Raw genomic sequence first — 12,093 nt, 5'->3', positions numbered from 1 at the left:
AGGTAAAACAGGAAAGGACAGGGAAAATCTCTGCCCAAACAAGAGCTTCCAGGGCTGAGGGCTGAGATGTCACCGGAGAAGGCGAGAGACACACGTGGGAGAGAGCTTGCTGCAACTGATGGGGGGGGGGGGGGGGGGGGGGGAACCGGAGCCGAAAAGTTACTGGGCCCCCTCAAATGAAGATACCCGATACCCCTCGTTCCCCTCTCTTTGTTAGCGGTGCAGAAGAGGCCCTTGTGTTTAATTAGTTCTGGCCTCTGAGTGAATGGCCCGGGCGTCCTTATGTACCCACCACACTGCCCAGGTTCTGCAGCACTCTTGGGTTTGCCGTGTTGTGGGCTGGGGAGGATTGGGGAGATGCTGGGTGGGGGGCAGCTGAAGTTGGGCCACCTTGGGAGAAAGAAGAGAAGCTGAGGCAAGACTGGAACAGACGGACTTTTAAAATATTAAAGAGCTTTACACCTGTTTGCTAGCCTAGGCTGAGGCTGGTGGCTCAGCTCCCAGCTGGTCTGTTTCATGTGTCTGTCTTGCTGCTTGTCTGTCCTTGTGGTCTCCTGGGGGTGCACAGAGGGAGGGGAAAGCTGGAAGTCTTTGTACTGCTACATTTCTCTTGTCTCTCACACACACACACTCACACACATTCATATGTTCTGTATCATGATTGCTCTCGGCTTTTTTCTTTTATTGTGTCATCTACCTGATTTAGAAAGGGTGCCCCCAACTCCTTTATCACCAAGGCCGTTCTCGCTCCTTTCTCCCCCCCCCCCCCCCACCCCCCGATTCACCTCTTGTTGGGCTGGGTAATCTTTGTAAGAAACAGGAAAAAATGGGAGGAGGGGGCTAGATGTTACTTAATCCATCTGTCCTGGTGTGTGGGGGGGGGGGGGGGGAGAGGGTATTGCTGGTGAAACTGCACTGCCCAGGGTGAGAGGGCTGCCTCCCCCCCCCCCCAACCCTCCTTGCCATCAGAACCGGTACAGATGCCTGAATGATGCAAGCTGTGGGAAGATAACATGGGTGGATCCCTTTCCTGAGCATCCAGGAGACCCTGATGGGAATTGCTTTTGTAAAAGGGGAAATGACTTGTTGCTTATTTTTCTCTGCACACAATCTTAGTACTCGGTTTATACGGAGGGTGTTCTGGGAGATCAGACACAAGCGCATCCTGCACAAAAGATGAAGAGAGTGACATGTTACTTGAAAGACCTGTGTGCCACGGCCCTGACTGTTCCTCAGCCCAGCCACTCCGACTTGTGGGAGTGGCCATGCTAGGGCGTGTGTTCATGGTTACTCTGAGATATTTCACTAATGTCTCCTCTTTTCTCTCTCTCTCTCTCTCTCTTCCTCTCTCTCTCCCCTCCCCTCCCCCCACTACCACGATCTTCATCGTTGACTTTGGAAATGCCTAGAAGAGCTTGTGAGCACTTGTTCCTTCCTTCATACCGACGCACGCACACACACATATATAAATACATATAATATATATTTGTGTGTGTGTGTGTGTGGTGACTGCTCAGAAGGAGACCTTCTGCTGGGATTGCTCATCGGTTGCAGCGGTGGTGGTGGTGGCGTCGATGAGAGTGAGGAGAATGGCTGCAGATCCAGGGTCCATCTTGCTACTAACACCACTAATTCTCCTTCTCTGCAGCCCGGTCCAGCTCTTTCAAATTCCTAAAGAATGTAAGTACTTCCAAGGATTTTGTTTCTCCTGCTTTAGTATTATTTCATTCATTGACACACTTTTTTCTTTTTTTTTTTTAATATCCTCCTGTTTCCTTCTTTTTTCCTTAATCCTTTTTCTTTTCGGGCTCTCTTTCCCGTGTAGCTCTCTTCTGTCTCGCTTTCCTTTTCCGTCTCTCACTCTGTCTCACCCTCACCTCTCTCTCTCTCTCTCTTTTTTTGTTTTAGTTTGATTACTTTTTATTTGCCAATGAGAAGAAAAAAGAGCATGTGAACCAAGCAGAGAAGCCAAACCTGTTACTTTCTGATACTGTGAATGCATTAGATCTCAGATCCTGTTGATAGCATCTGGCTGGAGTAACTGCTGTGCCCTGTGGAAAGTTTTTGGCTTGTGATCCTTCTCATGGTTGGGTACACAGTGGCAGAAAATCTCATAAGACCATTTCCTCAATCAAAAAATAACCTTCCGAGAACTGCAGTTTTAGAAACTGTTTGTGCAGAATTCAGAAAAATAATATTGTATGAGGAGCTGACTTTTTGGCACTATGCTTAATTACAGCATTTGTTTATAGTCTCTGTTTCAGCATCACAGATGGCACTCTGTCAGCACTTGTAAGCAGTTTGTCAGCATCATGGACAGCGGACTCTTGGCACCAGTACGGGATATGCTTGTCAGCACCACAGAGAGCACTAGGAGCAGTGTGCTGTCAGCGCTGGTGAAAAGTCTTTGAGCACCATAGAACCGCCTTTTGTCTTCACCAGTGAGCAGTGCCAGCACTGCCTTTCAGTATCCTAGACAGCTGGGCAGCAGTCAGCAAGCAGGACCATGTATCAGCACCAGGGACAGCGTTCTGCCCGGCTTCAAAGACGGGGCGGTCTGTCAGGACCAGGGACAGAAACTCAGTTGAATTAGGGATTACGGCATGTCAGTGCTAGCAAGCAGTCTAGAAGCACTGGGGTAGATTTTAAGAGGCGCGCGAACAGCCTACTTTTGCTTGCGCATCAGACTCAAGCAAAAGTACGCTGGATTTTAGTAGATACGCGCGGAGCCGCGCGTATCCACTAAAATCCTGGATCGGCGCGCGCAAGGCTATCGATTTTGTATAGCCTGCGCGCGCCGAGCCGCGCTGCCTCCCCCCGTTCCCTCCAAGGCCGCTCCGAAATCGGAGCGGCCTTGGAGGGAACTTTCCTTTGCCCTCCCCTCACCTTACCCTCCCTTCCCCTACCTAACCCACCCACCCGGCCCTGTCTACACCCCCCCCTTACCGTTGTCGGGGGATTTACGCCTCCCGGAGGGAGACGTAAATCCCCGCGCGCCAGCGGGCCTGCTGCGCGCCGGGCCGCGACCTGGGGGCGGGTACGGAGGGCGCGGTCACGCCCCCGGGCCGTAGCCACGCCCCGTACCCGCCCCCAAAACGCGGCCGACACGCCCCCGAAACGCCGCGTCGACCGGGCCCGCCCCCCGACACGCCCCCGACACGCCCCCCTCCGAAAACCCCGGGACGTACGCGAGTCCCGGGGTCTGCGCGCGCCGGTAGGCCTATGTAAAATAGGCTTACCGGCGCGCAGGGCCCTGCTCGCCTAAATCCGCCCGGTTTTGGGCGGATTTAGGCGAGCAGGGCGCTGAAAATCCGCCCCACTGTGAATACCTGTCTGCATTAATGAACGGTTTCCCTGTCTGCATTAATGATCAGATTATATTTCAGTGTCATATAGCAAGACCAGACTTTTCTGTCTTTCAGCATTGGACACAGGTTTGCTGTGTACTGAACAGGCAAAAGTAGGGTTGGCAGTAGGCTAAGCATTAGTCATCAAATTGTTGTAGAAAGGCTAGACAGATGGGATACCTTGACCGTCCACTTTAAGTAGGTTAGAGGTTAGAGACAGCAACTTGAGAATAAGGCAAGGCAGGTTTTGAATCCTGCTTTCCCTCAAATGCTCCTTATGACCTTGTGCCAATCACGTTACTCTCCATTGATTCAGGTACACCTTAAATTTTAAATCCTATGGAGCAGGGAAATAAATAAGATACCTGAATTGTAATTTGCCTTGAGCTTGGATTTGGAAAAAGGCCAGTAATTCAATCTAAATCCAATCACAGCACCTCACTTAACGTTCAACTCTAACATGAAACCACGAAAATTAATTTTTTTAAAAAACCTTAAGTCTTGTTTACATATCTGCTGTTTCTGCATTGGGCAAGCTGCAGAATTTTACCACACAGTATTGTACGTAATACCATTAGGTCACTGGGAACATGTGACAAGCTGTAGTCATACTAGTCAGAAGCCAAGGTATGGTGAGAAGACAGAATGGGGATAGGCAAAAGATCAGGTCATAGACAGTGGTCAGACTTGAGGAACAAAGGCAAGGTTTATAGATCTTTTTTTTTTTTTGCAGGAAATTGTAACTCACCTTGATGATAATTTGAAAAGTAGGCATAAGATAAAGAAATTAAGTGATTGAGCCTTGTATGTAGAAAAGGAACACAAGCTGAACTAGTTCCACAAAGCTCAGTGTTTATAAAAAGATAATATTAATGAGCAAGCTAAACAGGTGTAAGCTTGAAGTCACAGAGCAGAGACACATACAGATATCACCCAAAGAGATCATTACCACAGGGACGTTTATCACTGGAGAGAGACTAATACCAGTACAGAACACATTCTGAGCGTCCTCATCCATTGCCTCTCTGCAGTAACTGAGTGACAAAATGATGTGCGACCAGTAAAGTGAGACAGATGTGAAATAGGGATTATAGATAAGAGAATACATAGGCATCACCGACAAAAATCATTGTTATAGAGGGAATTTGATTACTAATGAGAGACTTTACCAGTGCTATTAATCTGGGTTATAAATGATTTAAAAATATCAAATTTCTTGCAATTTGCTCTGCATTTATACAGATGTGGTTTCTTCTTCCTAGGTTCTCTTGTTGCCGAGATTCCTGCTTCACCCCCTTCTGCTACTACACTTCTCCTGGATCTAGTGTCCTCTGACTTTAGCTGTCTTTGTTCTCCTTATTGTCTTGGGAATGTAGCGTCAGCAACCTGTGCTGCAGTTAACCCCCAGCAAGTGCACAGATCCTGCCAGTGGGGAAGCCCTTGTGATCTTTGGCAAAGACTCCCAGAGAGATAACACCAGCCACTAGCTCAGGGTAGCATTATTGAGCACTAGGCACCTTCCAAAGCCTTCAAGTCAGCTTGCCCATATAGTTTTTAAATAGCAGCATTTTCTGTCCATAGACCTAATTTCCTGTAAATTCTGTAAATGAAAAAAAAAAATTAACAGAAAAAGGTTGGGCAAAAAATGAGCAAAAAGGTACCATGGGACTTTTACCCTAATCCATAAATGTAGCCTTTAACCTGAGAGTAAAGTCCTCCCATTAATGATTTTATGTAAACCCACTTGTTTTCTAAACATGTGGGGCTAGGCACAGACCGGATTTTGATGTGGAAATGATGAGATTAAGAAATCTGGCAGGGACATTTTCTGTGCTCGCCATTCCCTGCTCTTTTCTCTCATTTGGTGCTTTTTCTTGTTTAGGTTTTCTGTCCATCTCTCTAGATTAACATTTTGCAATCAGGTTGGGCTGAGAATGCTGTGGGAGGAGCAAGGCAGGATGTGTGTTTGTGTGTTTGTGGTGAGAGAGTGTATGGGTGTTTGAGGTGTATATGTGTGGGGGTGTGTGTGTGTGAGTGAATATGTGCAGCTGGTGTGTTGGCATGTGCATGTATTTATATGAGTAGTATGTGTGTGTGGTGTTCCTGAAGTACATGTGTATTTGTGGAGGCTGTATATTTGTGTGAATGTCTGTTTGTGTGGGTGTTATGTGCAAGTGTACTGTATGTGTAGGGATTTGTAATCTATACTATTCATTGAAAAGGATCTAACAATTTGCCTTTATTTATTCCCTCTCTCTCCTGTAAAATGCTGCGCTGGATACACAGATAAAATGAACAACTGTAAGTCTCTGCTTTATGTGGCTATTTCCAGTGTAAGGAGTGCAAGGAAGGGGGTGTGGCATTATCTTGGGGGGGGTTTATAATTGATGCTATTTTAGAAAACAGCAGAGTCCAAATACAAGGAAACTCTTACATAGAGAAGAAAAAGCCTGAATCTTTCTCCTTTAACTCATTAACTGCAAAGTAAAACACATCCTCAGCTTTCCATTCTATTTCCATTCTGCACTACTCTGGGGCATAAAAAAAACAAAACAGGAAAAAGAGATTGCAACCAACATGCTAGGCAGATTTGAACAAGGGAGAGGAGTAATGGTAGTTGTGTTTCTGTTTCATTAATTGTTATGTTGTGATTTCCTCTACCTTACAGTAATGGTGCCCCCCACAATCACAGAGCAGTCTAATGAGACCTATATAGTGTACTCCAATGATGACATCATGCTGAGATGTGAAGCCACTGGAGATCCTGCCGTGATGTGAGTGGCGTTTTTCGTGGGGAAAGGATACACAGAGCACACTTTACTGTAAAAGGGTGGGGTGGGAGATAGGGTCTGTGGGCTCCAAAGGTTGGGCATGGGCACATCTGGTTAATGGAAGGGAAGAGGTGCTGCCACTCTCGGCTTACCATCTGTCAGCACCCGGCTCAGACACCTGTGGGATTTCCAGTCTCTCTCCTTCCTGCTGTCTGCCAGGAAACCAGCCACCAGCATGCTAAATCACAGGAGGGCTGTGATTATTCAGTCTCATTTTCTTGCTGTGTCTGTCTGTCTCTCTCTCTCACTCTCTCTCTGCTTCAGGATCTCTTTCAGATTCACTGACACCAGACTGGCATAACATCCTGTCCCTATGTTGTCAAAGACTCTCCATTCAGTAATGAAAAGTGAAGCATTAACATTATTAAAGACAATAACTCTTTTGATAAACTGTGAAAATCAATTCACTAGAGCACTGGATAATTTAATATTTTAATTTTAATTAGTTAAATTTTCTATAGCTTCCATCCCTAAATGCTTTATAAAAACCAGCCATAAGAAGTATACCAGAAGATTGCTCAAATCATGAAGTGTAATTTCTTCCCCACACGTATCCTTCTTCCCCCTCCTCACACACAGTTCTGCTCCTCCTTTTCACCCTATACCTCTCTCTTCCTCCCTCATCCCCTCTGCCCCAACTACAGTTCCACTCATGCCACATACCTATCACACCTGAATATATACATAAATATACACCACTCTCCCATTTCTAGCTCTGCCACACTTTCATTGCCTCCCCTGTCCCCTGTCCCCACTCACCCCTCTGACCTTCCCGATCCTTCTACACACACCCTCCTTTCTCCCACACACCCCTCTTACTTCTTTTCTCAGTCCTTTCTACCCTTTTTCTTCCCTCACACATTCTTCTGCTTATTTCCTTCTTGGCTACATATGCACCTCTCACATCCCATCCTCACACATTCCCTGTACGTACCCGGATCAGTCCAGACAGCTGGGTTATGCCTCCCTTCCAGCTGGTGGAGTCAGAGAACAAACTGAAAAGGCACCTCCTGATAAGCCAGTGTGCCACCTGTGGTCCCTCAGTATTTCTCTGACTCCAGCAGGTGGAAGACAGCATACCTTGCGGTCCTGGTCTTATTCACTTTATTTCTTTTGTGGTTAAATCTTTATGTTTTAACCTTTGGCCAATGATTAGAACAACAATTTAGTGAGTATATTTAAAAAAAAAAAAAAAAAAGGAGTTAAAAAGGAGTTTGGATTGTTTTGCTTATTTAGTTTCTCTAGACATATTTTGATACAGCAGGCTTAGCTGAGCCGTAAGGCTTCCAACTCACTTACCTGGAGAGCCAGTGGCAGCCCGGTGAGTAGGGGAGATTTACCGGTGGGCTGGTCCCTCTCCCCTACAAGGCAGAGAGGTCTCCATCCCTCTGCAGCAGAGATGCTTCATTCCTCTGCAGGCAGGGACGTTTCTTTCCCCTGCTCGTTTGAAAAAAAAAAAAAAAAAGATTATATATATATTTGATCATAGCCTGCGCGTCCCCGGGCCTCCAGAAGGGGTGGAATTTCACCTGGCTGCTTTGTTTGTGATTTGTAGGGCTCAGGACTGTCAGCCATGCCACGGGTAGTTCAGTGCTCCGTGTGTGGAGAGTCGGCAGCACGACTCTCCCGCGACAGCCTGTGTTCCCGGTGCTTACCGGGGGGCGAGGGGACCTCACAACTGCCCCTCCCGGGCAGCAGATCGACCCAGCGGGCGCGGGGAGGAAATGCTCGGGCATTAGAGGGATCTAGTCAGTTGGTCCCGTTCCTGCGGAGTGCGGGCATGGCGGCCATTTTGAATGTTTCCCCTGCGGTGGAAGAACAGAGCTCCGGAGGAGGGAGCTTCCCTCCCCCACCGCGTCTAAGCCCGGTCCCGCCCCCCGAAGACGTTTCCCAGCCTCTGCTGCCTTCTCCTCCTCTCTCGGCCCCAAAGGAGGGGGCCTTAAAGAGACAGCACCCGTTTTCTTCGCAGTTTGTGCTGCTATTACACAAAGTTTATTTAGAGGCAGAGGCTGATGATTTTCAGTTGCTGCAGCCGTCCAAAAGGCCCAGGCCTGATCCTCCAGTGCTCCCATTGCCGCGGCCGGCCATAGAATTTCCTTCAATGCCAGATTGTTCGATTGACCCCGCGCCTCTAGACCCCAATCCAGATCTGGGAGATCACATGGGCGACGATGTGGATTCCGCAGCGCCGGCGGAGGGGGATGATCCGAAAGTGCTTCGTTTGTTCCGAAGGGAGGAGTTGGATCCTCTCATCCTGTATGTGTTGGCGGAGCTGGATTTACCGGTCCCACAGGCGGGGACGGACAAACACCCGGGGGATCCCGTCCTGTCCAGTCTTCGTGCTCTCCCTCGAGGCTTTCCGTTCCATCCTAGCCTTTTACAGCTCATGACTTGCGAATGGGATGTGCCGGAGGCTACTCTTCGCATTAGTAGAGCAATGGAAAAGCTCTATCCGCTCCCGGACGAGTATCTGGAACTTCTTAAGACTCCCAAAGTGGATTCCGCGGTTTTGGCTGTCGCCAAGCACACTACTATTCCAGTGACGGGCGGCACGGCCTCAAGGATCTTCAGGACAGAAAGCTAGAATTACTGCTTAAAAGGATATTTCAGGTGTCCGCCCTCGGGGTGAGAGCGGCGGTTTGCAGTAGTTTTATGCAGAGAGCCACTCTCCGATGGGTTCAGCAGCTCCTTACTGCTCAGGAGCTGCCACCGGATGAGGCCAAACAGGCAGACCGCCTGGAGGCGGCCGTTTCCTATACTGCAGATGCCCTATACGATCTACTGCGAACTTCTTCTCGGGCAATGTCCTCCACGGTGGCGGCAAGGAGGCTGCTGTGGCTGCGCCATTGGTCTGCGGATTTTCGTCCAAGTCTCAGTTGGGTTCCTTTCCCTTTAAGGGGAAACTTCTCTTCGGTGATAACCTGGAACAGCTTATCAAGGACTTGGGAGACAATAAGGTGTACAAGTTGCTAGAGGACAAGCCTAGGTCTACTCGCCCTTTCTCGTCCTTTCGCGGGCGTTTGAGGCCAGAGGCGTTTTCGTTCAGCTAGAGCGCTGCCCTTCCCGTCTCGACAAGCTCTGTCTAGGTCCCAGGTGGGCTCGTTCCTTTCGGGGTAGACGGCCTCCCTGAGATGGTGCCTCCCAGGGCTTCAACAATAACAAGGTGGCTCAATGAAGGTGTGCCGGCCCATTCCTCCATTCCGGTGATCGGGGGCCGTCTCTCTTTCGGGGGGAATGGCTCAAGATCACGTCGGATCAATGGGTCTTAGACATTATAAGTCACGGTTATGCTTTAGATTTTTCTTTCCCTCTAAGAGATCTCTTCATGGTGTCCCCTTGCAGGTCGCGGATGAAACGGCAAGTGGTGCTACAAACCTTGGATCGTTTGAAGGCCCTGGGAGCGATCATCCCGGTCCCACCGGGGGAGTATCGGACAGACAGGTATTCCATTTACTTTGTAGTTCCCAAAAAGGAGGACTCCTTCCGTCCCATCCTGGACTTGAAACAGGTCAACAGAGCCCTGCGGGTTCCGCGTTTTCGCATGGAAACCTTGAGATCAGTCATTGTGGCAGTCCACAAAGGAGAGTTTTTGGCCTCTTTGGATCTGACAGAGGCTTATCTACACATAGGGATTCAGGAGAATCAGCGATTTCTCAGATTCATGATACTAGGGGAGCATTATCAGTTTCAAGCACTCCCGTTCAGTCTGGCAACGGCGCCCCTTGTATTCACTAAGGTCATGATGGTGGTAGCGGTGTCACTGAGAAAAGAAGGGATTTTGGTGCATCCTTACCTGGACGACTGGCTCATACGCGGGAAGACGCGGAGCCAGTGCGAGCAGGCAGTTCACTCGGTGGTGCTTCGGCTGCAGTCTCTGGGCTGGGTGATCAACCTTCCCAAAAGCCAGCTGATTCCCTCACAGGACTTGGAATTCCTGGGTGCCCGGTTTGATATGAGAGTGGGCAAGGTGTTTCTACCCGTGAAGCGCATGGACAAGTTGATGTCTCAAGTTCGTCGACTCCTGACCACCCCGTTACCCATCGCCTGGGATTATTTACAGGTTCTTGGTTCTATGGTTTCTACTCTGGAAATGGTCCCATGGGCGTTTGCTCATTTGAGGCCATTACAGAGGGCGTTGCTCTCCCGTTGGGACCCAAATCCGAGGATTTTCATCTTCAGTTGCCTCTTCTGGATCCGGCGCGAAGCAGTCTACAGTGGTGGCTAATCCCGGAGTACTTACAGCAAGGGATGGATTTGGAGAGCCCTCAGTGTTTGATTGTGACGACAGATGCCAGCCTCTCCGGTTGGGGGGTGGTGTGCCAATCACACTCTGCTCAGGGCCTGTGGTCACTTCCAAAGTCCAGATGGTCCATAAATCGCTTGGAAACCAGGGCAGTTCATCTGGCCTTATGCAGCTTCTGTCCCTTGGTACGGAATCGGTCGGTGAGGATCCTCTCCGACAATGCCACCACGGTAGCGTACATCAACTGTCAGGGCGGAATACGAAGTCGTCTGGTGGCTGCAAAAGCCGACCAGCTGATGGCATGGGCGGAACGCAATCTGCAGCGTCTAGCAGCGTTTTATATAGCCGGAGTAGACAACGTCCAGGCAGATTTTCTCAGTCGACAACAGCTCCACCCAGGAGAGTGGGAACTATCCGAGGAGGCGATGCAGTTCTTGATTCGGAGGTGGGGGATCCCTCACCTCGATCTAATGGCAACTCGAGCAAATGCAAAAGCGGCCTGATTTTTCAGCTGCAGAAGGGAGCACGGAGCGGAAGGAGTGGATGCCCTGGTCCTTCCTTGGCCCAGCAAGGTACTCCTCTATGTGTTTCCTCCTTGGCCTCTCGTGGGCAAAGTGCTCCGAAGAATAGAGTCCCACCGGGGCCCGGTAATCCTGGTGGCTCCAGAGTGGCCGCGAAGACCCTGGTTCGCGGACCTGATCAACCTGGCGATCGAGGGTCCCTTGCGTCTCGGCCACATTCCGAACCTACTCCATCAAGGTCCGGAATTTTTCGATCAGGCGGATCTCTTCTGTCTAGCGGCCTGGCTTATGAGAGGTGCCAGCTGAGGAAAAAGGGGTACGCTGAGTCGGTGATTTCTACTCTGCTTTGTGCGCGCAAGGCTTCCACATCGCTTACTTACCTCGGGTTTGGAAAGTCTTCGATTCCTGGTGTACCGGTTTTCAGGTTTCCCCAAGGAGGGCTACGGTAGTCCACATCCTAGGATTTTTACAAGAAGGTCTGAAGAAGGGTTGGCGTACAGTTCCCTTTGGGTTCAGGTGGCAGCCTTGGGCTGTCTGCGAGGCCCCGTAGATGGTACTTTCCTCGCAGGCCATCCAGATGTGGCACGTTTTTTGAGAGGCGCTAAGAATCTAAAACCTCCAGTTCAGCAGGTCTGCCCGTCGTGGAGCTTGAATCTGGTCCTACGAGCTTTATGCACCCTGCCTTTTGAGCCCCTCAAATGGGCCACGTTGAAAGATTTGACACTAAAGACTGTGTTTATCATGGCTATTTGTTCGGCGAGACGGATATCAGAGCTCCAAGCGTTGTCGTGTAGGGAACCGTTTTTGCGGTTTTCGTCTTCGGGAGTCTCGCTTCGGACGGTGCCATCCTTCTTCCGGAAGGTGGTGTCCGCCTTTCATGTCAACCAGTCGGTCGAGTTGCCGGCTTTCTCAGATTTGGATCTTGATTCCCCTCAGGCTCAGGAGTTGCGGAAGTTGGACGCTCGTCGAGTCCTTCTCTGGTACCTGGAAGTGACTAATGCGTTTAGGTTGTCAGACCATCTCTTCGTGCTCTGGAGTGGTCCTAAGAAGGGGCAGTATGCGTCTTAGGCTACTATTGCTCGATGGTTGAAGGAGGCCATCGCTTCGGCGTATATATGTAAGGGCCGCCCGGTACCTGAGGGTCTTAAGGC

At 49.6% G+C, this 12,093-nt stretch overlaps 1 protein-coding gene across 1 annotated transcript in view; it reads left to right on the top strand.

Moving 5' to 3' along the window:
- Positions 1 to 12,093, top strand: part of L1CAM (L1 cell adhesion molecule) — a 324,282-nt gene that overhangs the window by 84,489 nt on the left and 227,700 nt on the right. Inside the window, 3 exon segments of the mRNA XM_029609487.1 lie at positions 1,410 to 1,680; positions 5,634 to 5,648; positions 6,016 to 6,121. Coding sequence (XP_029465347.1) covers positions 1,575 to 1,680; positions 5,634 to 5,648; positions 6,016 to 6,121 — 227 coding nt within the window. The 5' untranslated portion in view covers positions 1,410 to 1,574.

The sequence above is a fragment of the Rhinatrema bivittatum genome, chromosome 1, assembly GCF_901001135.1.
Source record: "Rhinatrema bivittatum chromosome 1, aRhiBiv1.1, whole genome shotgun sequence".
NCBI classification, from domain to species: Eukaryota; Metazoa; Chordata; class Amphibia; order Gymnophiona; family Rhinatrematidae; genus Rhinatrema; species Rhinatrema bivittatum.
Note: the sequence above shows the minus strand (reverse complement) of the source record. Positions and strands in the feature narration are given on the sequence as shown.